A 24968-nucleotide genomic window follows, 5' to 3' on the forward strand; every position below is an offset into this window, starting at 1 on the left:
GGCTCTGGGACTTGCACAGCCCGAGGTGGTTTCCTGCTCCTTCCCCCATCACAGAGACCCTATGGGAGATGCCATTGGCCCTATTCTACAGATGGGGAAACTGAGGCCCAAGGAGGGGTCACACACCAGGCAGCGGCACTCCAGGCATAGCGGGCCACGGGGGGGCAGAGGCCGGCTTCCAGGTGTCAGGGCCTGCAGCTGGGCAGGGAAGCTCCGGGTGTGGACGGAACAGAGGGTGGGAATCATGTTTCCAAAGGGAAGAGAGGGTGGGCAACTCTCGGAGACTTCTGAGCGGGAGTGAAGGCTCCAGCATCCCTTAGAAGACCCTTGTAAGGAGGTTGAGCCCCAGCCAGAAAGAGGCGAGGGAGCCTGGGCAGAGAAGGGGCCTAGAGGGGGAGGTGCTGGCTTAGGGGAGGAAGTGGGTGAGGGAGACATCTTGACATCAGCACCCAATAGGCAAATGCTGTGGTCTCTGTCTTGGGGGTTTCTGGAGGACTTCTAGGGAAAAGGGGAAAAGCAGGGAAAAGACTACCTGCCAGCATCCCTCCAAGGGGTGGGCTGCTGGCAGGGGACAGGCCCAGGAGCTGCCTTCCATAGCCCTCATTCTGCAGAAGGGAAACATGAGGCCCCCAGAGGACAGGGGTTGGTCCCACAGAGACTGGTGGCAAAGGTGATGGCCCCAAGCCTCTGGCACTGGGAACAGTTACACTCTCTGGCCTGGACTAAGGCTAGGGCAGCCCCCTGCCCTGCTGGCCTGGCCCAGCAAGCGTTTCCCAGCATGATGGCCCCTAGCTGATGGCCTAGGGGGACCCTAGTGTTCAGGCTGCCCATACTCAGAGTTATCATCAAAACAACTTTAAAGTTCTCAGGAGGACCCCTGGATCAGGCTGGATCTTTCAGTGGAAACCTGGGAATCTGAACTTTCATAATCCTTCCCACCGTGGGGCCAGGGAGGAATCAGGTGGGCCCAAAGAAGTGAACTTCACTCTTCTTTTGTCCTGTGGGAATTCTGTATCCAAAGCAAGTATTACTTTGGTTGTTTAAGAGACAGGTTCATTGAAAAAATAACTCCCCCAAATTCCCACAGCTGGTAGACTGCGGTCACAGCCATAGTACCACTGAGACTGCCCAGCACTTCTGGCGACCCAAAGGGCTCTGAGGACAGGCGCTCAGAGTTGGGCGAGCTGTGCAGGTGCTCAGGGTGGTCGGCAAGCGGTGCTTCTGGAGTTCAAGCCGGCACTGCTGCCACCAGGCTGCCTCAGAGCCCTCTTGCCTACTCCTGCAAGGAGGCCCATCCAGATCTTGGAAACTCTGCCCTAGACCCTCCTCAGTAAGTCCACAAGAAATCAAACTCTTTCCTTTATGCGATGCTGGATTTTCCACAAAGTAAAATCAAGATAAGTAAAGATGTGGTTTGTAGATAGTGCCCAAAAAAGCGGAGACTAGGGTGTGAGACGTCACCACTTGGGCCTATAAAAGCTGCTGCAAGAAGCCAAGGCCACAAGCCGCTCAGCTTAGGCCAGCCTACGTCCTCCTGTGTTCTCTCTGCCGCCCGATGGCGCTCTGGTTGACGGTGGTCATTGCTCTCACCTGCCTTGGTGGCCTTGCCTCCCCAGGTCCCCTGCCTCCCTCTACAGCCCTCAAGGAGGTCATTGAAGAGCTGATCAATATCACCCAGAACCAGAAGGTGAGTATCGGTTGGCCAGGGTCCCTGCCCTGAGGGTACCAGGGTGGGTAACTCTCAGGAAGAGGTGACAAGCACCCTAAGATGCTTGTGGCTCAGGAAGAAGCCTCGTGGACTAGGGGCCAAGCCCTGCCATAGGGGAGAAAGAGAAGCCAGGCTGAGGGTGCAGCAATAAGCATGAACCTATGAAGGGGTTTGGCAGAGCCCCCAGGGACCACCTGTTCCTCAGCCTCGCCCTGCCTGCCACCACCAGCTCCTACTCAGCCATTCCTGAACAGAGGAAAGCAGAGAAGGGCCGGCATCCTCCCAGAACCATTTGGCATTCTCCACCTGGATTTGGAGCCCAGTACTGCAGCCGTCATTCACAGCATCACAGTTAGGCCCCTGCTTGTGGAAGGGCTCATTGGTAGAGCAGCTCCTCTCCATGCTGGTAGCAGCTCACACTTTGAGCCTGACCATGTGCCAGGCCTGGTGCTGGGTGCTTTCCATGGCATTTCATTGCCACCAGCCACCTCGGTAGGCAGGTACAATGGCCCTGTTTTGCTGACTAAGGTTCAGTGTGATTAGTTGACAGAGGCCGGATTCAAACCAGGCCTGGCTGGCACCACAGTGTCCGTGCTCCTAACTGCAGTGTCCCCCGCTTCAGAAAGCAGGGTATTGAATATACCAGACCCCCACCCCTCCCATCTGATTTGTCCTGGTCAACAGCAGCCCAGGCCATCCTCTCCCTCACCCAGTCCTGCCCTGGCCCTTCCCTGAAGAACCCTGTCCTCCTGCCCTGGTTACAGCAAGCTTCCAATAAGGCTTGTCCCTTACTAGTCGTGTCACACAATTTTTCTCTCTCAGCTCCAAGACCCTATACACTGGGTCTCCCCAATCCCAGGGGTTGCCAGGCCTGTCTTGTGCTGCACCAGGGGTGCACTTGTGGGGCCTGTGCCCAAGACCCCTGCCAGCACTCTGCTCACTGTGTCTTTGCTCCCTCAGGCACCCCTCTGCAATGGCAGCATGGTGTGGAGTGTCAACTGGACAGCTGGCATGGTAAGGCCCCTCAGGCGCTGGTGGGGGAGGTGGCAGAGGCCAGTCTCCTCAGCCTCACTCTCATGGCTGCGGGCTCCAAAAGCTACCCTCTCCTCCCTGATAATCCAGGCTCTTCCTATCACTCAGACCCACCTCCACCAGGCCTCTCAGCCCCCCTCCTCCAGTAAACTCACTGCAGGCAGCTGCCCAGAGCAGGCCTGACACCTCGGTGGTCTCCTCCCAGCAGTACTGTGCAGCCCTGGAGTCCCTGCTCAACATCTCCAGCTGCGGTGCCATCCAGAAGACCCAGAGGATGCTGAAAGGACTCTGCACTCACGCGGGCTCAGCCAGGGTAAGGCTCCCCCGACGTCTCACCCCACATGCAATCTCACCAGCATGAGGCTCACCCTGGGAGCTCCAGGGGACCCTGGATGAGCATCTGAGGCGTGTGTCCACATGGGGGTATGTCTGCTGCCGCAGCAGGGACATGGCCTCTGAGATTTACAGGACCTGGGCTCAAGAGCTCCTGACTCTTACGTGAGCCTCAGTTTCCACATCTGTAAAACATGGGTCATAACTGTATCCACCTCATGGGGACTTTTGTGAGGATTAAACATGATGGTCCCTGGAAAGCCCCGGCAGAGGCTGGTGGTTCTTGCCTCTGGCGTCCCACTAACTTGCCGTTTTCTCTTTGTCCTGCCGTAGGTTTCCAGCTTGCACACCCGAGACACCAAAATTGAAGTGGACAAGTTTGTAAAGGACCTGCTCAGACATTTAAGGAAAATTTATCACCACAATTAGCCAATTGAAGCACGAAAAGCAGCATCATTATCTGCAGAGTCAAGTCCTGATTATTTAAGTTGCAGATTCATTTTCCTTTCAGATGCCAGAAATTTCTTGGAGAGGTGGGGGAAAGAGTAGGGAGGGGGTAAGCATTCCTTAGTTTAGATTCAGCCTGTGCTGCCTGCCTTCAGCCCAGACGACCCAGCCTGCCCCTTGCCTTGGTGCCAGGGCTCAGCCCAGTGGGCCCCTCATCCAGAGCTCCAAGCTCGGTGCAGAGGGTGGAAGACATTGCCCGATGCCCCCTCTCTGTCCTTAGAGGAAACTGTAGCATTATGGTGGGGGCTGCCCTCGCCAGACATGTGGTGGGAGAGGAACCTGCTTCACGCAGGGGCAATTGAGGCAGAGGGCAGCTCAGACACATTTCTTCTTGGTCTTATTTATTATTGTGTGTTATTTAAACAAGTGTTTGTCAGTGTCAGGGACAGGGGGAGACTGTTGCTGCTGGAACTTGGAGCCGAGGGCCTGGGACGTGGGGCTCCAGCACTAAAGCAGTGAGCACTGGGAGTCCCTGTAATACGTACTGTGTACAAACTCTGCTACCTCACTGGGGTCCTCATCCGAGGCAGGGGACAGGGGAGGGCGAGAGCAACGCTCCTGTCCACCAGCCATCAGCCAGCCCTCAGCCAAGAAGTAATTTATTGTTTTTCCTTGTATTTAAAGTTAACTATTAAATATATTAGCAAAGAAGTAATATATAGAAGGGGGGAGGGGTCATTGAACAAGTTGTTTCATGGACTGTGTCAAACTGGGAGCCAGAAATAAAGATGGTGACAAATAGGCCTGATGGTGTTTGCCTTTTATTTTGGTGTTTGGGGAGGCTGGTCTGTGGTCTCACAGCTCTGAGGGGCTGTGTGGGTGGCAGGCTGGCCAACAAAGCATGAGGCCAGGGGGCATGAGGGACAAGACCTGGGCTGAAAGAAGGTCAGCCCCTGGGTGTGGGGGACCATGACCTGGAGGAAGCCCCTACCCTCTGCTCAGGTTCAAGGGGTATCTGGAGCAGGTGGAGACCTGGGAAGTCATCTCACGGTCACAGCTCCTGACGAGTAGCCATGTGTGTCTGGAACTACCTACACACTTTCGTGTCTCTCTCATGGCTCAGAGAGGGGAGGCAGCTTGCCCAAGGTCACACTGCTGATAAGGAGAAAAGTCAGGATTCGAACCCAAAGCCCACACACTTAGCCACCTTTCCTCTATCTGTCCAAGTGTCATCCGGCATGAATATACTATTTCCCTTTATAATACTGTTATTGACCCATTTGGGCACCTGCCACTGATGGGGAGCTCACTACCTTCTCTCTAGGGACAGCCATTCGATTTCTGGACATCTCTCATTATTAGGGAGGGTACACTCACCACCTCTGTGAACAAAGATGTAGAATGTATAAGCTGATTGTGGCCTCTGGATCTTGGAAGGACTGAGGTGGAGAGGTGAGGTGGAAGGGTGCTGGCTACTGCATTGCTCAGAGCAGGTCTTTTTGCTTCTCCCTTGACCCAGGCAGCAGCTGGAGCACCAGAACCAGTGGGCCTTAGCGAGCCACAGCTAAAGGTTGTGCCCATCAACAAGGGTTTGCACTGTGAACTTCTGGAAGTGCCCAGAACAGAGGGTGGCTCCAGAAGGATGGATGCCTTTGCTGTGTGGTGGGTTATTAGTGACAAGTTTCAAACTCTGAGTGACAGGCAGGCACCCTCCCTGGGGAGCCCAGAGCCCTGTGGGAACACCATGGTGATGCTCAGGAGTCAACGAAGGCAGCCACCCATGAGCGGTGCGAGCTTGCAGCTGTGCGTCATTCAAGCAACAGCGAGGACATGGCAAGGACTTGGCCAGAGGGTCGGTGCCTGTGGCTGGCTCCTCAGGAACCACTCACTTCCACCTCCTCAGCTCACTGTCACCCACAGAGAGGCAAGGCAGCAAGCCAAGACTGACTGCCAGGGAGCTGGGGATGCTCAGCCCAGAGAAGAGAAGATTTGGGGAAGGGCACAGGAGCTGAGTCTCTAGCAGGCTGTCCAGGGCAGGGGATGGGACAGGTCGTCTGTGGTGCCAGGGGGGTCACAGAACCTGTTAAGTCCCTAACCATTGGCTGAGGACCATCTGCAGTCCGGCACTGCCCCAGCCATCTGGGCAAGGGATGACCATGACAGCACATGTACTCAACATCTGGCACCAGAAGGAACTCTTGAACAAAAGGGGAGGGTCTGGAGGAGGCTGCTCTCCCCAGCAGGGCCTGCCCTCAGGAGGTGAGTGAGCAACTGCCCTCCTGGGAGGATGCGGGAAGTCAGGATCTCTGCATTCCTCTCCATCAGGGTCTAGGAGTTGAAGGCCAGAAGGATATTTATGGAAGAGTAATGTTTTTTTAAACAGAACTTAGCGATCCCTCCTCTGGTAACATCATTTTGACCCTTGTCCTCCCCACCCAACCAAGGCATTGGCCTGTCCGAAAAAAAGATGAAAAGTCTTCCAGTGAAATTCCATATGAATCCCCTGAGAGCAAAGGCTGGAGCTGAGGCTGGCGTGCAGGAGGGTTCCTTAGGGTTTTTGCAAGGACGTATTCCAAGCCATCCATGCAGGAGGGTCTGTGAGGCTGGTGCCCAGCGCCGACCAGCTGTCCCGGGCCCTGCCACTAGGGGTCCACAGCTCTCCAGATCCTTAGCCACGCTGTGGCTCCTGTACCCGAGGCAGGAGAACCTGTGGTCACCAGCGGTGTGCCATGAGCTGGGGCCACAGGGCCCTCCAGAGAGGAGGAATGCCTTACAGATCCACAGAACCAAGCCGCTGCTGGTGGCAGCAGGGAGGTGGGCCCAGTCAGGAACAAGAGAGAAAGAGGAAACAGAAAAAAGGCATGTGTCAGCTACGTCGCTGGGAGCACCTCTATCTGGGGACTGACCACCTGGGGTATTTGCTGGGGGTTTTCTCTGACCACATGGTCTAACTTCTTCCACGCACAAGGCAAACCCTCAGCAGGGCCCAAAGAGAGGGGGGGTGAGAAGAGATAAGATTGCTCCACGAGTGGGAGGGAGATGCTGGTCATGGGGCCCAGGGTGGGGAGCCCCTTGGTACCCAGGGAACCCCAAGCCTGGGAGGTTTCACTGGAAGAGGGGCTGGGGCTCAAGTGAGAAGTGAGACACTCACAAGTTTCCGGTGAACTCGGCAGCAAAAACCTCTGTTTGCTGCTCAGATGAGGTGTCAGAAAACACTAAGTCACTTCAGAGGTTTCTCTGAGGCTGGCTCTGAACTGCTCAGGACAAGGAGGAGGAGGACCCGGGAGGACGAGGCCTGCATCGTGTTTCCTTGTGACCCGGGGGCAGCTTGAAGACTGGGCTTTATCAAGCCCACCAGCTTATCACTTTTTCATTATGGCCAACGGGGAAGTGTCATCTGCTTATCATCATTTAGTTGGTCAGTTGTGACTGACTCTAAACTTATTCCTCCCTTCCACTGACTCCCTTCAGGAAGTCCTGCTGGGTCCAGGCTGGCCGTGTTCCAGACATGCCCGCCAGTCACTATCAAGCCTTTCTAGAGGTCCAAGCAGGTGTCAGAACCGGTGGCTATATCCACGGTCACCCTCCCACACACTGCCCACTCCTAATCTGAAAAAGGTACTTCAAAAAGTTCGTGGAAAGATTTGTATTCTCTTTTAATTCTATTTTTCCACGAACTTTTTGAAGTACCCCAGTAAAAGTCATAAAACCTCATTATCTTCATTCATTTCTCGGCTCCACCCAGAAGCAACAGGGCAAATGGTTTGCAACGAACTTTCCCAGATCAACTGATTTCTCGGCAGAAAGGGAGGGCCCCATGACGAAGCCATTTGAAATCCCAGAAGCAATTTTCTACTTACGACCTCACTTTCTGTTGCTCTCTCTGTCTTCCCCTCCACAATGCCTTCTCTTGTGGAAAGTGATTCTCTCACAGCGTCGTTCAGAAACGCCCCCAGCTGTGCCCTGCCTGGGCAGACACTGCTGTGCAGTCAGAGGTGACGCAGGCACCAAAATTAAATATAGCAACACACATCAGCTCCACTCTCTGCACCATGATGGACAAGCGTGCGGGGGCTGGACGTCTCTTCCAGAAACCCTTATGGCCGGGGCGCCCCTGCAGACCACAGCCTGATGGCCAGTTGACCACACCGGCCAGTGGGTCCATGACCCCCCTGCCCAGCCCAGCCCTATGCCAGAGGAGGGGGGAGGAGAAGGAAGGGGGAAGAGGAACAGGTAAAGGGTCATGAAAATTGACTACAATGTATATTGAGAAGTTAAAAAGAAAAAGCAATTTCACATTTATTTACCTTTCTTCTAATCATTGTTTCCCACATTTTCTATAATGAGCATATATTCATTTTCCAATGAGGGACAAAGAGAAATTTAATTTTAAAAAAGCAGAAAGAACATGAAATTGGTGTCTGGTCCATGCAGGACCAGGAGAAGGGGCCCAGCAGTGCTCCCCTTGGTGGACCAGCACTAGCCCCCTCAGCTCAGTTCTGAGACCTCCTGGGAGCAGCTCTCTCATGAGGGGAGCTGGGGTTCTGCAGGGGCCAGGGAGGCAGCACCTCACAGCCTTGGCAGGAAGTCTGTCATCCAGCTTCCAAGGGCTGGGCCCTTGGGGCCCCATCATATCCTGCATTGCCAAAGAGAGAGGAAGGCCTTCCATTCTTGGGGGTCTTCACCTGGCCCTGGGCTGTGAGGCTGGGGCAGGGGAGCTGGTGGGAGTGAGAGGGGAAAGGGTAGGCTGCCTGTTAGCTCTGAGGTTGAAGTTTCATCAACGCCCTGGGGACAGATGGAGAGTTCCCGAAGAGTTCTCAGCAGGCTTCCGCCTCTCTTGGGAGAAGGACCTGCCATCTGCTTCTCAAAGAAAAGAGAAGCCAGCAGCCTACAGAGCTGCTTCACCATCTGCTCAGCGAAGCCAGAGTCCACACCCTGCCTGCCCCGCTCCCTCCTCCCCTTGGTCCCTGTGCCCTTATCGGGTCCTCCCTGTGTCTGCTCTCCATGTCCCCTCCCCTGTTCTCTTAGGGGTGCAGGCAGACCGTGCAGCCAGGGGCTCAGGGCAAGGACTTCAGGGTAAGACCCCGGTTTCAAGTCCCAGCTGTGTCTCTGACTTCCGTTGTTGTCACTTAGACCAAGTCTCAGTGGCTCTCTGTGAAATGGAGCTCCATCCGTTCATTCAACAGGTGTTTACTGAGGAGGCCTTTACCAAGTGCCAGACCCTGTTCTAGGTGCTGGGGATCCACAGCAAGCAAACAAGGTTGCTTCTAGTGGGAGGGAGAAGGAACAGAGGACACGCATATGTCAGGCAGTGGTGAGTGCTCCAGAGGAAGACAGAGCAGTCAGGGCTGTCAGGGCACCAAGGAGGCAGGACTAGAACAGAAATCTGGATGAAGTGAGGAAGGAGAAGCATTCAGGGAGAGGAGGACCGCAGGTGCCGAGGTCTTGAGCAGGAGCAAGCTCGGGAGGCCATGAGGGCTGGAGCAGCAGAATCACTCCGGCTGCTGTGTGAAGAATGGAACATGGGGGACAAGGGTGGGAGCAGGGAGACTAGTTAGGAGGCTCCAGAAGGAAACCAGGTGGGAAACGAGGGTGGACATGGCAGTGAGATGTGGTCAGATTCTGCGGATGACTGTGCAGAATAAATATATATAAATATATATATAAATAAAATATAAATATATATATATTTATATTTTACATATAATTTACATAAACGCTATGATGTATAAATTATAAATATATAAAATATGATATAATATTAATGTAAAAATATTAAATATAATTTAAATTTGCTACCCATTAAGTTTTATTACAGAAAATTTCAGACATATACAAAAGTAACTCCCAGGCATCCATCACCCAACTTCAACAATGAGCAACTTGGCCAATTTTGTTTCATCTCTGCCACCCCCCACAATCCAAGACATTATGTCATTAAATTCTAGGCACACGGTGAAAGTAGAGGCTCTGGGGTGGATTGGATTTGGGCGTGTGAGATTTTCATGTGTTGCGTGTGAACACCTTGAAAGAGGGTATTGCCACCAGCTGAGCCAGGGAAGCCTGTGCTCACGTGTGTCCCACTCAGAACGTGACTGTTGTCCAGCCTTAAGCCCCCTCGCAGCTTATCACATCCACACCCCAGCCCTGCGTGGCCCATGCTCTCAAATACATTGCCCACACCGTGGGTTCCATTTCGTCTGGTCCCTTCCAGTCTGGCATCCGCCCCCACTGCACTCAGAGGTGTCCCCCTGACGTCACTGATTATCAACTCACCGCTTAATCCGGCGACGGGCTTCTGCCCTTATCTGGCCCCACCTCTGAGGAACATCAGATGCCCCGACCACCACTTCTCCTTTCTGAGAATCTCTCACGCCTGGATCCCACCCGCCCTGCCTCGCCGGGTCCCGTCTCAGGCTGCCCACCTCCTCTTCTGCCCATCACAGGTCATGTCTTGTCCCCTCTCTTCCCCTGCCCCCAGTGGTCCGTTCTTCCCCATGACTTAGTTGCCTGTGTCTACCTCCAGCCCAGCCCTGCCTTGTGCTCAGTCACGGGCCCTGCAGCCACCCCTCGGTCATTACTCCCGCGCGCCACCCACCTCCTGCCCTCCTCAGCCCCATCTCTGGAGCCATCTGTGACTTCTCAGTCTTCTTGCTGCCCATACTCAACCAATTCCACGTGCTGATAATAATGATGTGATGATGATAGGTGGCATTTATTGAGGGCTTACTACGTGCCAGGCACCACACTAAGCACTTTATTTTTATTACCTCATATAATCTTCCCATACCCCTGATAGCCCAATTTTACAGAGAATCCTCAGGGTAGCTTTCCCAAGGTCACCCAGAGCTGAGATGCAGAACCAGCCAGGTCCCACTGACTCCAGGACACCTGGTGTTAACTTCAACTCGGAGCTGCTGCCCAATGACTCCCAAATCCACAGCTCCCCTTCCCACTGTCCCACCCTGTCCATGCCAGCTTCCTCTCTCATGGGACCACTGCTGTGTTTTAACTGCCCCCCATCCACGCTCCCTTTCCAGGTGCCCCGGCTTTCTTCAGTTCCTCCAGGATCCTGCAAGTGCCTGCCTTTGGGCCTTCCACATGTACCAAGAAGTTTCCATGAAATCTCTCACTTGCTTCTCACAGGAATCTCATGAGGAAGAGCTACATTATTCCCAGTTCAAGATGAGGAGACTGAGACCTAGAGAGAGTTAGGGATCTGCCCATGGTCACAGGGCTGATAAGTGGCTTGTTTGCTGCACCCCAAGAGCCAGTGCTCATAATGGCTAACTTCCAGGCCCTGAAAGGAGAGCTCTGTGGCATGGAGGGGACAGCGCTGCTCCTCAGCTCTCAGGCAGGATGAAGGGAGGTTCTGTGACTGACACAGCCAGAGCCCAGCAGAGACTTCGCCCTCCTTCCTGAACTTTGGTGCCCACCCAGCACCCAGTGCTTGCCATAACTCCTGCAGGCTTGGAGGCTCCTTCACGGTGGTAGACGGCGGTGGCCGCTGCTCTGCTCTTTGTCCCTGACAGTGCAGCACCCACCTTCCCAACCACTGCCCAGCCAGCCACAGCTGCAGTTGCCATAGTGCTATCACTGTAGGGGAGGAAGGCTCATCTTCTCCTTCTGCTCTTTGAGGGGACCTTCTGGTCACTCCCCGATGTTCTGGAAAGTTTATTCTCCCCCTCACCCCCCCACCTCATTCAACCATTGAAACAAACAAAACAAGCTGTATTCTGCTTCTGAGCTAAAGGTTCCCACATTATATTCCTTTTCTGACCCACCATCTTTGCCCCCAGAGCCTCAAGCCCAGGGTCTGGCCCTTAGAGGGTGCTCAGAGAGATGCCTGCTGAATCACGAATGGCTTTCACATCGTCTCTCAGACATCCAGATCCCCACCTCTCTCCTCCAGCTCTCCCCTGCACCCCCACTGCCCTCAGAAACCTATTTACCGTAACTCCTCTAGCGTGTCTATGGTCTTTCGACAAGCTCCCTAGTGCTGTAAGTGGAGCCTCTGCTCCACTTCACTCCACATGATAGTTAATCCTGATGTGAGGTCCCTACCTTTCCTGGAAGGAACCATATGCTCTTCTCATAAATTTTCTCCCAGTCTGTGTAGTGAAGAATCAACTTTACCCAAAGAGACATCTGGACTTTGTCCCAGCTCCTGGGTGGTCCACCTGGCTTCAAACCCTTAGAATAAAGAATTTGGCTGGTTTTTGTCACCAGTTTCTGGTAGGTAGCCTCTAAATCCTTGGAATTTTCTGAGTGACAAGAGTATCTTTGTTATTCATGGTGGGCCCTGCTAGTTTATGCTAATGAAGTGATTCAGGGTGGGCCCCTAGATAGGTTGTGCTAACAAGATGACTCAGGATGGGGGTGGGCCCCGCCACTGAGCTACTGTGATATTAGCCTGGCCTCTGTGGAGGGGTCTGGAGGATGAGTTCAACTGATTGGGCAATGACTCAATCAGCTATGCTGCCATAGTGAGACTCCAATAAAAACTCCGGACACCACAGCTCAGGTGCACCTTCCTGGTAAGGAAATACTCTGCATTTTGTCACACACTGGGTTGCTGAGAGAGTGACTCACTCTGACTCCACAGGGAGAAGACAATGGAAGCTTCCTGTCTGGGATCCTCCTAGACCTTACCCTTTGTGTCTCCTCTTTTAGCTGCTTTTGTCTGATTTGTATCCTTTGCTATAATGAAACTGTGACTTTATGCATAGCACTTTCCTAAGTTCTGTGAGTCATTCTAGTGAATTATTGAATCTTAGGGAGTAATACAAACTCCCAAATTTGTAGCCAGTTAGTCAAAAGTGAGGGTGGATTAGGGAGGACTGTGCCCTGACCTGTGAAGCTCAACACCAGGTAGTTGGTGTCAGAAGTCACTGCATTGAGTTTGCAACCTTATTGCACAGACCCAGTGGAAGGAACCTAAGTATGGTCTAAGGACCTTCCTGATACAATTATCCAGATTCTCTCCTTCACAGAGCTTCAGGCACTGTGATAAGATCCAAAGCTATATATACTCAATGGAATACTAGTCAGCCTTAAAAAAAAGAAGGAAATTCTATAATTTTCAACAACATGGATGAACCTACAGGACACTATGCTAAGTGAAATAGGCTAGGCACAGAAAGGCAAATACCACATGATCTCACTTGTATGTGGAAGCTAAAAAAGTTGAACTCATAGAAGCAGAGAGTAGAATGGTGGTTCCCAGGGACTGGGGTCGGGGTAGGGAGGTGATCTTGGTCAAAGGATACAAAATTCCAGTTAGGCCAGATGAATAAGCTCAAGAGATCTGTTATATAACATAGTGACTATAGTCAATACAATGTGTTGTTTACTTAAAAATCACTAACAGAGTAGATTCTAAGTGTTCTCACTACAAATAAATGATAAGCATGGGAGGTAACACTTACGTTAATTAGCTTGATTCAGCAATTCCACAATGTGCACATATTCCAAAAGATTATGTCATTGTACATCATAAATACATAAAATTTCTGTCAATTAAAAAAAATATTTTAATAAAGCCAAAACTCAGGAACAACCCTAGCAACAAACATTTCTAGATGATCTTCCGGAAGAAATTAGTAGGAAGAGGAAAGTGAGAAGCCAAAGGAAGGGAACTGGAGAGGAAAAGCTGTGGGAGAGAAAAGCAGTGTGTGTGCCAGGACCCAGGAGTCCGGCTGCCCCTTGAGCTTGAGCCCTTTCTTCAGAGGGTGGGGAGGGTCCTGAGGCAGAAGAGGACACTGCACCCCCAGGCACCTAAGTGCACAGTGAGGTCCTTAGTTCACTGCTGGGGTGAGGTGATGAGCACCTCCTCAGGTCCACATGAATTAGATTGAAACAACAGGGGGTAGGGGGCATGGACAAAGAGAACTGATGGGTAAATTGGTAAGATTGTGGCTCTTCTTCCTAATTAGCTGAGGATGAGTTTAAGTTCCATTTAAAAAGTGGTCATTCCTGAATTTTAAGTGAAATAAGCCAGGCACAGAAAAATAGACAAAAACTGCATGTTCTCACTCATATGTGGAGGCTAAAAAAGTTGAGCTCATAGGAGTAGAGAGTAGAATAGTTGTAACTAGAGGCTGGAAAGGAGGGGGAGGAGGGTATAGGAAGAGGTTAGTTAACGAATACAACTCACAGCTAGACAGGAGGAGTAAGTTCCAGTGTTCTACAGCACTGCAGGGTGACTACAGTTAACAATTTATTGTGTATTTTCAAATAGCTAGAAGAGAGGATTTTGAATGTTTCCAACACAAAGAAATGATAAATGTTTGAGGTGATGAATATGATAATCACCCTGATTCGATCATTACACATTGCACACATGTATCAAAATATTACTTTGTACATCATAAATATGTACAATTATGTCAATTTTTAAAAGTATACATTTTTTTAAAAGCTGGTCATTCCTAAAACCTTGCTGAGGGCCTCCCCACTGGTAAAGATCTTGTGCCCTGCTGCGACCCAAACTAAGCCCCACCTGATGTTACCTGTCCTTCTTCAGAGACCTAAACTTGGAAGAACGGCCTGTCCCGGTGATAGGACAGGAGGGAATCTGTGCCCGTTATTCTCTTTCCGCCCAGAGAAAGAACCCCAGATCAGCTTTTCCACGACAGGAGAGTTTCCAAGATGCCACCGTACTTGGAAAAAGCCAGGTTGAAATACTATTCAAGTCAAACTTTCTTGATATTACTCTATCTTTCCCCAGGAGGACTCTCTAAAATGAATTCGGACACCTGTGGCCTTTGCTTTCTGTGCAAAGCAAAACGCCAGCAGCAACCCCAAGCTGATAAGATTAATCTAAAAAACAAATTATGGTGTAATTTCCTATGCTGAAACTTTGTAGTTAATTTTAAAAAAAAGTTTCATTTTCCTATTGGTCTGATTTCACAGGAACATTTTACCTGTTTCTGTGAGGCATTTTTTTCTCCTGGAAGAGAGGTGCTGATTGGCCCCAAATGACTGACAATCTGTTGTAACGAATATTTCCAATGTAAACTCATTTTCCCTCGGTTTCAGCAATTTTAAATCTATATATAGAGATATCTTTGTCAGAATTGCATTGTTAGCTTCTCCTGATAAACTAATTGTCTCACCTTGTCACTGCAAATAGAGATCTATTAATGGGTCTCACCTCCCTACAACTGATCCCCACTCTGTTCTGCCTACTAGCATGTTCCGGCAACGTTATCCGCAGACGTCAATGCAATATTACCTTACCAGAGATCATCACAACCTTGAACTTCCTCGAAAAGGACAAGGTGAGTAACCTATCTGGCACCATCTCTCCAGATGTGCTGGTGGTGCTATGTGTATTTCTAGACTATAAGAAGAACATAACAATGGCTAGAGAAATTGGGAGTTGAGGGCTGGTGGCAGGACAGGGAGCATAGCGAGACTTCTTTTTCTGAGGGACTGTAGGAAGTTTTCTCAGTTTGAGAGAGTGGGAGATGCTTAACAAGGATTTCTCTGTCCAGTTGGAAGCTAACTCTGTCTCTTGCTCTCTCTCATTCCTGCCTGGGCCAAGTCTCCGTGCACCGAGTTGACTATAGCAGACGTCTTTGCTGTCCCCAAGGTAAGAAGCTGTTCTGTGATCTGCTCTGGCTGGTGGGTGACTTGGGAGAGGAAAGCCGTCACAAATGTTTGAACAAGAAACTTCTTTAATGGAAAACGAGCAGGCCCAATTAACTCTAAGATGCTAAATGTTTTCAAAGAGTGAGAATTCTGATCTTCACTCTTAAGCATGTTTTGGTGTTTCTGGTTTCACTAGATTTAGAAGGTGTGTAATAGAAAGCTTGAATTTTGTAATACTAATTCAGATCCTGGTCAAGGAAAAGCTCTTTAGGTTTTACCCAGCCTTACTTTAGTACTTGGAACATAAGAGTCACTCAATAAATGCCTGTTTAATGAGAGAATTTATATGGCCCATACATTTCTGAAAAACCAAATACTCTCACAAAAACAGATATTGAGATTACAGGTTGAGGGAGCTTTCATTTTGTCTAAGAGACTTCCTATGGCAACAGAAAAGGTATCGCCGAGCGCCTCCTCTTCCACAGTCTGGTCACTTAATTGCCCACTGGGTCTGAGGCTGGCTGTTTAGAGACCCTCAGCTTGCTCTGTCCTGCCAAACTCCCCTCCAGCCTGGTCCGGAACTGTCCTGTGGGATGAGTCCAATGCATCCCTGCTTCTGGCTGTTTGGGCATCTCGCCTTTCTGCTCCTGTGCCGCCTCACCCCCGCCCCTCTATCTGTAGTGGGAGGAGATAGATTTGACAGCTGATAGTGCATTTTCTCTGACAAACACATGACTACGGCCGTATCAATAGCTTTGTGCGCTTCAGTTCCTGTTTTCATGGAAACACACAACTGAGAATGAAAGCCCTAAAGCCTCAATTTACCAGTGGTCTCCTCACTACCTGCTTCCCATGTGTACCAGAGGGAGTGACTTGGCCAGGAGTGAAGCCCTGTGGGCTGGGCAGGGTCACACCCCAGCACCCAAGCAATAGAACAGGGCTATCCTACTTCTTCAGGAAACTGTTCTTCAGGACTTTATCTGGAATATCTCATTGCATTACAGATCACCAGCAGTCTGATACAGGATCAGATTCTGAAGAACAAAATTACACACACAGACACACACACACACACATACATATATAGATACAAGATACATAATTATATATGAGGGTACTTAAACCACTTGTGGGAAAACAGATTTAAAATACAAATCTTTCCACGAACTTTTTGAAGACCCCTCGCGTACGTGTGTATATACATATATACGCATATATAAATATATACTTTTATATATATAAAATCTCCATGTCCTTCCAACCCAGACGATACCTACTAACCTACTAGAAATCAAGAGTCCAGTGGGTTGTGCTCTGGGTTTTCCAGAGGCTTGCTGCACCGCTGAGAAGGCTCTGCCAAAGCCAAAGGAAGGGACCAGCGCCCTAGGAACTGGCCCTGGAGGAAGTGCCGAGGGTCTCAAGTGAGATAATCTGTGGCTTTTGCCCTAGTTCTGCCATTAATTAGCTATGTGGCCTTTGGCAAGTCTTCACATCTCTTTGCACCTAAATTTCCACATTTGAAGGTATGAAAGTGATGTTGAAGGTGATCTGAAGGTTGATTGGAATCCAGCCCTTGAGTTAGTGGAAAGTGTTATTGTAAGATGATATAACCCTGATTAAAGGCAAAGACTGGTTGTGGAGAAGCAATAATTCTAAGAAAGAGGTTGGAAATGATCAAACCCTCTGCGACCCCAAGCCTGGGGTGACTGTCTCTGGGCTGTTTCTAGAAGACCCAGCCCCCACCCCACGCAGGCCAGGCCTCACCATACTGTTGCCCACCCATTCTTTGCTCAGTTGTCACGTACCTTGCTCACCACACACACAGACATCTACAACAAGTCCCCCTGCCTTCCTTCACCCTTACCCATCTCATATGCCTTCCCTCGGACTGCTTCCATTCCTCCTAGAATTAACAATCTCACTCTTCCATTCTTTTCTTTCCCTCAAAGCCTGAGCGCTGCTTCCTTATATATTAAGATATTTCGGAACAGGGAGAGGTTATTTTTAAAAACTCACAGAGGTGGTAGGTGGTAAGAAAAGGTGCTTCTTTGTGTCCCAAAAAAGAACATCTTTCTAAGGTCCAGTGTATTGATTTTACCGCTTTTGGGGATCAAGAATTCTAGTATCTCTAAGTTGGGCAGAATCCTGCTCTTGGAAGTTGCTGGAAAGAATGTACTGACCTAAATCCTGGGCTTCATAGGCAACGCCTACCCAGGTGCCTACACAACTAAGGTTATCTATCTGAAGAAGAGCAAAGAGGAAAGCAAGCAAGCTGGGTGGTCTATGAAGAATTTCTTTGGTGGATGATTAAGTGGAAGTATTTTCAACCCACCAAGACAGCTAAAGTCCATAATTCTTCAGAGAGCTTCATACTGAACCTCAAATAGGTTTTGTTTGTTTTTTAAAGGATTTTCTCATACACAGCACTAGCTGACTAAATTTGGGCAGAATTGGAGGTAATGAATGCAGTACCAATAAAATTGGATTTTTACGGCCCTAAATGAGGCTGGTCAATAACCAAGTTAGAACTCTAAAAGTCACTGCCACAGAAGAAATCTCTCAGGTGTCCATTTCCTGACATTCCCTTGAGGGACAGACTTCCTTCTGGCATCAATGTAGGCCCTCCTTTTGAGTCCCTTCCTGAGCAGTTCTGAACTGCAAGGTCCACTAGGCTGTCACAGTGCCCCAGAGCACTGCTAGACACGCTCAGGCAGTTAGACAGGCAGATGAAAGCATTCTGGACCAGAAACCAAGGGTGGAACAGAGTGTCACCCTTTTGTTGCAATATCAGTGAGACTAAAATGTTAAAGCCTTTGACTAAAACTGCCTTAGAATTAGTTCTTTTAAAGTGTTTCCATTTGATGCAGACTCTATTAAATCCCTGTTTTATCTTAATTACCTCGAGAAAGTCCTTTGAAAAATATCTTTAGACGGTTTTCCCTATATTATGTGGCCATATACTGGTCAAAACTAAGAGGCAGTTTAATTTTTAGGCTCCAAGCCAGAGTTTCAGAATAATCTAAGTTTTGATGGAAAAATAAGTCAAGGGGGCTCTTCTTTTGGCTTTCTTGAATCTCATTGTTCTTTCTACAGCAACATGGGCATGTGCCTACATCTGGATACATGGGCAGAACCTGCCTTCCACTTGTCCTCACCACCTCTATTCATCCACAAAACCCAGAGGGTATGGTGATGGTTTTATTTTTAAGTTTTGGGGTTTTTTTTTTTTTTTTTTTTCCTTTTTTAAAGAAGCCAGTGTTTCTTGTTGTTTTTTTTAAAATTTATTTTTATCTATATTTTTGCAGCTAGCTGGTACAGGGATCAAACCCTGGACCTTGATGTTATCAGCACCACGCTCGAAACAACTGAGCTAACTGAAGGAGGTTTCTTGACTCCCAGAGGCCAGAGATACTGGCACTGCTCTTAAATTTTCCTCTAGAATCAGGAACCAGGGGTGCCTCTCCACCAGTTCATTAACTAAATGCCCTTCCAACAGTCCTACCCATGGGACATCAAGCCCTACAGGGGGAAGGGGAAGTTTTTGTCATCTGAGATTCTGGTGCCTCATCTGGGTCTAGATCTTCCTGTAAAAACCTTAAAATAAGAACACTTCTAGAATTCAGCCTACAGAAATACAAGATAAACACAAAGATTTACATAGGTTATTCAGTGTTGCATTATTTACAGAAGCAAAAAACTGCACTGCCAGGGAACTGATAAATTATGGTACACATACGCAATGGGTTTCTATGCAGCTCTCAATCTCATGTTCTTAAACACTATTGAATGACTTTAAGAAAATGCCTGTAGTATATGTTAAGTGTAAAAAGGTTACAAAACAGTATGAATAGTTGGCCCCTATTTTGAAAAAAAGTATTAAAAAAAACCTTGGAAGATACTTACCAAAATATTAACAGTAGTTATCTCTGGCCAGTTAGATGAGTGATTTCATTTTTTATTGAATGTATATTACCTTTATAATAAATGCATACATTGATAATCAGAAAAAACATGTAACTATAAAAACTTAAAACTGCTGGGACAGTGCTTCTCATATAAGTCCCCTGGGAATCTTGTCCCTGCACGTTCTCATTTGTTGTCTCTGGAACGGGGAGTCTGAGATTCTGCATTTCTAACAAGCTCCTAGGTGATGTCCATATTGCTGGTCCACGGGCCATACTTCGAATAGTAAGGCACTAGAGCATGTCCTAGCAGAGGCCAGAGAGACCTTTCTTTATCTGAATGAGATAGAGAAACGAGGCTCAAGCTAAGACCACTCTTCAGGCTCCATGCCTTTGTTCTTCAGTGGAAAATGAGAGGACACCCAAGGTCTGGTTCAGACTGAAATACAATCCTAACAAGATTCCCCGCTTGTACATGTCCCCTTCTAAGGCCCAACATCCCCAGGAAGAGCCATGTGGCCAGACCCATGTCAGACCTGCCAGCATTCCAAGGAAGTTCTGACTCTGCACCATTCAAGGTCAAAGGCCCCTTGCAGAAGGTCTGTCCAAGGACCAGCCCAGCTCAATGGTACCCTCTTCCAGAAGCCTCCCCTGATCTCTCTGGGCCAGTCTCCTGACACACCTTGCCCCAGTCTGGGCACTCACCTCTCGCTGTATGGGGAAATGTCCTATCTCCTCACTTGGACCATAAACTTCTACATGCTCTATCTTCCATAGGGAGGGCCAAATGGAGAGTCCTGCCCAGAGCTGCAGTGTCCAGACCAAAAGCTAGGCATCCATTTATTCAACAAGTATGTAGGATTTCCAGGGAAAGCTGGATTTTAAAACTGTATAGGAGTGAGAGCAGAATCTAACTAAGAGCTAATGTGGGCACTTTGCATAGAAAGAACAGCTCACATGGTACAAAGACATGAACACAGGCTGCAGAGACAGATCCCCACTCTGCCATTTACCTAGCCGGGTGACTTTATTCGGCTACCCTTTCACCAAAACCCTCCAAGGGAAAAGAAATTGCGAGGTTCTGAGAAGAAGGTTGCTGCATTTGCACATAATTGAGAGAGGCTGTTTACAGACGTTTAGGATATGATGAGCAGCCTTCATTCATGTGGCAGGAATAGTTGAATATGTATCCATAGTTGAGCAAACTCACTTTCTCCATTTGTCTTCCTGAAAAGAAGAAATCAAGAGGAAAAATATACCTCCCTTGTTCAAAATAGAGCTGGCACATGGCTATCTGTGGCATTTCTCTTTCTAGAACACATCTGAGATGGAAACCCTCTGCAGGGCTGCGACTGCACTTCGGCAGTTCTATAGTCACCACGAGAAGGAAACCTTCTGCAGGAATGCAACTGTGCTTCAGCACAGGTTCTTGATTAAATACCTGAAAGGACTTGACAGGAACCTCTACAGCATGACAGATATGGTAAGCTGCATTGCATTACTGGTAAGCTGACACCCTGGCTCCTGATGGACAGCAGCCTCACTTCTAGACATTCCTCCTGAGTTGTAGTACCCTTGATTAATCAACCCATTCGTTAGTCCAACAAGTATTTGTGGAGGCTCTACAAGTGCCAGGTGCTGTTCTAGGCATGGGGGATGCAGCATCAGAGACAAGCAGGCTGAGTCCCTGCTCTCATGGAATGTTCTAGTGGGAAATTTAGAAAAACAAACATGTAATATGATGTCCAGTAGTGGTAAGTGCTATGAGGAAAAATACAGGAATAAAGAACATAGGGATCACAGGGGAGGGGGCTGACTTAGGAGTTGATATTATCTGAGCAGACATTTGAATTGTGAGAGTGGGCCACACGACTAACTGGGGAAAAACATTCTAGGCAGAAGGAATGGCTATATAAAGGCTCTAAGGTGGAAATGAGCTTCATGTGTTCGAAGATCAGTAGGAAGGCCAGTGTGGCTGGATCAGAGTGAGCAAGGGGAAGTTCAGTAGAAGATCAGATCATGCAAGGCCTTTAGATTTTGCCCCAAGTATGGTGGGAAACACCTGTAGAGTTTTGAGCAGGGCAAAGACTATGATCTGATTTATGTGATGTAAAATGATCACTCTGGCCACTGTGTGGTAAACAGACTAAATAGGAAAGTTTAAGCATAGAAGCAAGATGTCTTTCTGGGAGGGTACTAGAGTAAACCAAGTTAGAGATGATGGTGGCCTCCATGGGGGGAGCACCTGAGGCAGTGAGATTTGGGATATAACTAAAGATAGAGCCAGAAGGACTTGCTGACAGATGGGTCGTGAAGAGCGAGAGACAGAGAAGTAAAAGGCGACCTCCTGGTTCCTGCTTGAAGCCCTCTGGGGATGGCTGGTACTGTTTACAGAGATATGGAACACTGGGGGCAAAGCAGGGCTGGAAGCTGTATGGAAGATCAAGAGTTCAATTTTGTATATATCACATGTGAGGTACCTATTGGATAGCCAAGTGGAGATGTTAAGATGGTTAGAAAAGACTGCAGCTTAGGGGAGGGATCAGAACTTTCAATACAAAATGGAGAGTCCTCAGATAGATATTATTTAAAGTCTGAATAACAGAGGAAGAAAGAGATACAAGGACTGATCTTAGAGGTATTCCAACATAGAGAGGTCAGGAAGGAGGCTCCAGCAAAGGAGACTGAGAAGTAGCCAGTGAAGTAGGATAAAATTGAGCAGTGTGTTGTGCCCCAGAAGGCAAGTGAGGAAACTCTTTGAAGGAGGGAGTGATAAACTGTGTCAAATGTATGGAAAGGTCAAGTAAGATGAAGAGTGAGAATGGCCATTGGGTTTGGCATGATGGAGATTATCAGTGATGCTGATATAAATGGAGAGGCAGGGATGAAAGCCTAACTGGAGCAGGTTCAGTAGAGGATGGAGTGGGGAGAGATGAAAAAGAAGGGACAGTGAGTAGAGAAAACGCTTTTGAGGTGTTTTGCTGTAAGATTGCAGAGAAATGGAGCTGAAGGGCAGGTGTGGAATGAGGAAAGTTCTTTGAAGGTGGGGCATATATTCAGCCAATGGGAATGATCCAGTAGAGAAAGGAGAATTGATGATATAGGAAAGAGGGAGAATAATACAAGGACAGAAGTCCTTGTAGCCAAGAGTGGGTGTTTTCTAATGCCAAGTGGAGGAATTGGCTTTAGAGAAGAGTAGAGACATTAGTCCCCTCCGTGGGCTTACTGCCTTATTTATAAGGTAAGGTAATGGAACAGGGACCTGACACAACATGCATTCTCTCTTTTAACCCTTTTAATTATGTTATAAAGTAGGCAAGCAGGCAAACTACTGTCCCCACTTTACAAAGGAAGAAATGGAAGCTTTTTTGTAACTTAAGTAGCTTGTTCTAAGCAACATAATAAATGGTAGAGGTGAGATTCAAACTGAAGCAGTAGCCTGGTGGCAGGTACCTGGAATCCTTTCCACCTTTAGGGCTGCTACGCTGTGGTGCTGCTGTTTAATGGGCAGGAAGTTATCTCTCTCAGCAGTCCAGGCAGCCATTCAGAAGGTGCAGTATGGCAAAGGGGAGGTCTGAGCCTGCACGTTCATGTTACTCCTTCTGAGCAGCACCTAGCTGTGACATGCCTCTTCAGAGACTGTGGCAACCCCTCAAGGCAGAGAGGTAGTAGTGGCATAGTAACCATTTCTAGTAGTATAAGTAGTACGTACCAGAAACAGGCAATTCCTGCTGGCTTAGTGGCAGAATCAGACTTCCAATCAAGCTCGACTGGAGGCCCTGGTTTGATAATTGTTCAGGTGGCAAGTGCCAGAATAGGCTTGCTCAGGTAGACAGGCATGACAGCAAGACTCAAATGCTTACCAATCCAAGCTAATGAAATGTTTCTTTTATAGAAAGACTGTCCTGTGAATGAAGCCAAGAAGAGAACATTGAAAAACTTCTTGGAAAGGTTAAAGATGAACATGCAAAAGAAAATTTCAGAGTGGTGTTGAAGCTGAATATTTTAATTTATTAGTTTTTAATAGCTTTAATTTTTAAATATTTATATATTTATAACACATCATAAAATAAAGTATACGTATAATCAAACAGCAATGGCATTTAATGGTATTGGCTATGCTTACCTGACAAATGAAGTTATGGTTTGCAACTTTTAAGAAAACCAATTTAATTTACTGAGAGACCACAAATGCTGTGGGACCAAAAGGAAATACCACTTCCCTCTCAAGGAGTTCCCTCTCCTAGTTTGGGGACATAACGCACAAGATAGTTAAAGAATACAAGCAACACAAGATGTAAATGATAAGTAAGAGAGTTTGCAGAGTGGGTCCGTGAGTCCTACCGACTACCAATATTTCTGAATCAAAAAGGTGTCTGTCCACTGGATGCTTAGAATATTCTTCTCCCATTGGCACAAGGATTGTTATATTAAGTCTGTAGAAAAAATAAGTAATCCTCACACATTACATGGCTCTGCAAAGAACAATATTTAAAGTTATAATAATGTAAATTTTCTTGATTTTCAAATCTTATAACCAACCAATATACAAAGCACAGAAGACTTAATTATGGTTAGAGAACAGACTGTAAGTGCTATCCACCTGACAGTATAAAAGGTATAGCTTAAAATGGTTGGGAAGTAAAAGCAGAAGTAAAGAAAGAGAACAGGGGCACTAATATCCCCAGCTGACAGAGAGAAGAGGTCAGTTAAACAATATATTCTAGGGCCGGCCCGTGGCTCACTCGGGAGAGTGTGGTGCTGATAACACCAAGGCTGCGGGTTCGGATCCCATATAGGGATGGCCGGTTTGCTCACTGGCTGAGCGTGGTGCTGACACCACCAAGTCAAGTGTTAAGATCCCCTGACCGGTCATCTTTAAAAACAAACAAACAAACAAAAAAAACCCAATATATTCTAAGGTTGATGAAACCAGAACAAGAAGTTTAAATATTTATTCAAAATTGCAAAGGTAATAGAAGAATTAAACAAACTTGGAAGAGGTAGTGTAAATGAAGTAAACCCTCATTTTTCAATAGGGAAATCAATACATGATATCTAAAGTTGTTTAGAGCTGTCATGAATTGATGATTGTTGTAGCTGAGAATGAGTACATGAGAGTTGATCATACTAGTCTGCTTTTATACATATGTAGAAGTTTTTATAATAAAAAGTGAAAAAAACAATAGTGAATGAATCAAAAAATTTTTAGAATTTTGATGGTAGCCACTGGAAAAGCAAAAAATAAAAAAGGGAAGATGATTTGCTAGGAATGGGACTTGGTACAAAGAAGGGTGCAACAGGGCTGGAGACTGTCGGTTCTCCATTACAAGTCTGTGTGTGCATGTGTTACCATGTGTATAAATGATAAAATGTTTTTTTAATGAAAGAAGAAATAAAATTAAAAAGACAATTATAACTTGGTGAAGACTGGAAAAATTGGAACCCTCATAAATTGCTGGAGTGATTGGAAGCTGGTGCAGCCACTTTGTAAGACAGTTTGGCAGGTCCTCAAAAAGTTAAACATTGTTTATGACCGAGCAATCCCAATCCTAGGTATATACTCAGAGAGAACTGAGAACTGAGAACATATGTCCACACAAAAACCTCTATGAAAATGTTCATAGCCACATTATTTATAATAGCAAAAAAGTAGAAGCAACCCAAATGTTCATCAACTGAATAATGGATAAAATAAAATGTGGTATATCCATACAATGGAATATTATTTGGCAACAAAAAGAAATGAAGTACTGATACATGTGACAAAATGGATGAACCTTGGAAACATTGCACTAAGTGAAAAAAGCTAGACACAAAAAGCCACTTATGGTATGATTCTATTTATATGGAAATATACAGAATAGGAAAATCTAGAGAGGCAAAGATAGAATATTGGTTGGTGGGGGCTGGAGGTGGGGGTGGGGATAGAAGACTGGGAAGTGACTGCT

At 47.7% G+C, this 24968-nt stretch overlaps 2 protein-coding genes and 1 long non-coding RNA gene across 3 annotated transcripts; 2 read left to right on the plus strand and 1 right to left on the minus strand.

Annotated features, from left to right (window-relative positions):
- The first annotated feature begins 1555 nt into the window (after positions 1-1555).
- Positions 1556-3502, plus strand: IL13 (interleukin 13). The gene is made up of 4 exons (XM_063087630.1): positions 1556-1687; positions 2669-2722; positions 2949-3053; positions 3407-3502. Exons 1-4 carry the CDS (start codon positions 1556-1558, stop codon positions 3500-3502), a joined length of 387 nt encoding a protein of 128 aa, XP_062943700.1.
- A 2371-nt stretch (positions 3503-5873) lies between these two features.
- On the minus strand, positions 5874-7450 carry LOC134367857 (uncharacterized). The gene is made up of 2 exons (XR_010022439.1): positions 7381-7450; positions 5874-6317 (listed from the first exon to the last, which is right to left on the minus strand). It is a non-coding gene; the product is annotated as an uncharacterized LOC134367857 (long non-coding RNA).
- A 7214-nt stretch (positions 7451-14664) lies between these two features.
- On the plus strand, positions 14665-23011 carry IL4 (interleukin 4). Its single transcript, XM_063087631.1, has 3 exons — positions 14665-14802; positions 20333-20500; positions 22913-23011. The coding sequence occupies exons 1-3, from the start codon at positions 14665-14667 to the stop codon at positions 23009-23011; spliced, it is 405 nt and encodes a 134-aa protein (XP_062943701.1).
- The last annotated feature ends 1957 nt before the right edge of the window (positions 23012-24968 follow it).

The sequence above is a fragment of the Cynocephalus volans genome, chromosome 2, assembly GCF_027409185.1.
Source record: "Cynocephalus volans isolate mCynVol1 chromosome 2, mCynVol1.pri, whole genome shotgun sequence".
Lineage (NCBI taxonomy): Eukaryota > Metazoa > Chordata > Mammalia > Dermoptera > Cynocephalidae > Cynocephalus > Cynocephalus volans.

Excerpts from the sequence above, each read along its gene's own strand:
- IL13 (XM_063087630.1), top strand. The coding sequence starts at position 1,556 with ATGGCGCTCTGGTTGACGGTGGTCATTGCTCTCACCTGCCTTGGTGGC. Across the intron at positions 1,688-2,668 it reads ATATCACCCAGAACCAGAAG|GCACCCCTCTGCAATGGCAG; the intron begins GTGAGTATCGGT and ends TTGCTCCCTCAG. Across the intron at positions 3,054-3,406 it reads CTCACGCGGGCTCAGCCAGG|GTTTCCAGCTTGCACACCCG; the intron begins GTAAGGCTCCCC and ends GTCCTGCCGTAG.
- IL4 (XM_063087631.1), top strand. The coding sequence starts at position 14,665 with ATGGGTCTCACCTCCCTACAACTGATCCCCACTCTGTTCTGCCTACTA. Across the intron at positions 14,803-20,332 it reads ACTTCCTCGAAAAGGACAAG|AACACATCTGAGATGGAAAC; the intron begins GTGAGTAACCTA and ends TTCTCTTTCTAG. Across the intron at positions 20,501-22,912 it reads TCTACAGCATGACAGATATG|AAAGACTGTCCTGTGAATGA; the intron begins GTAAGCTGCATT and ends TTTCTTTTATAG.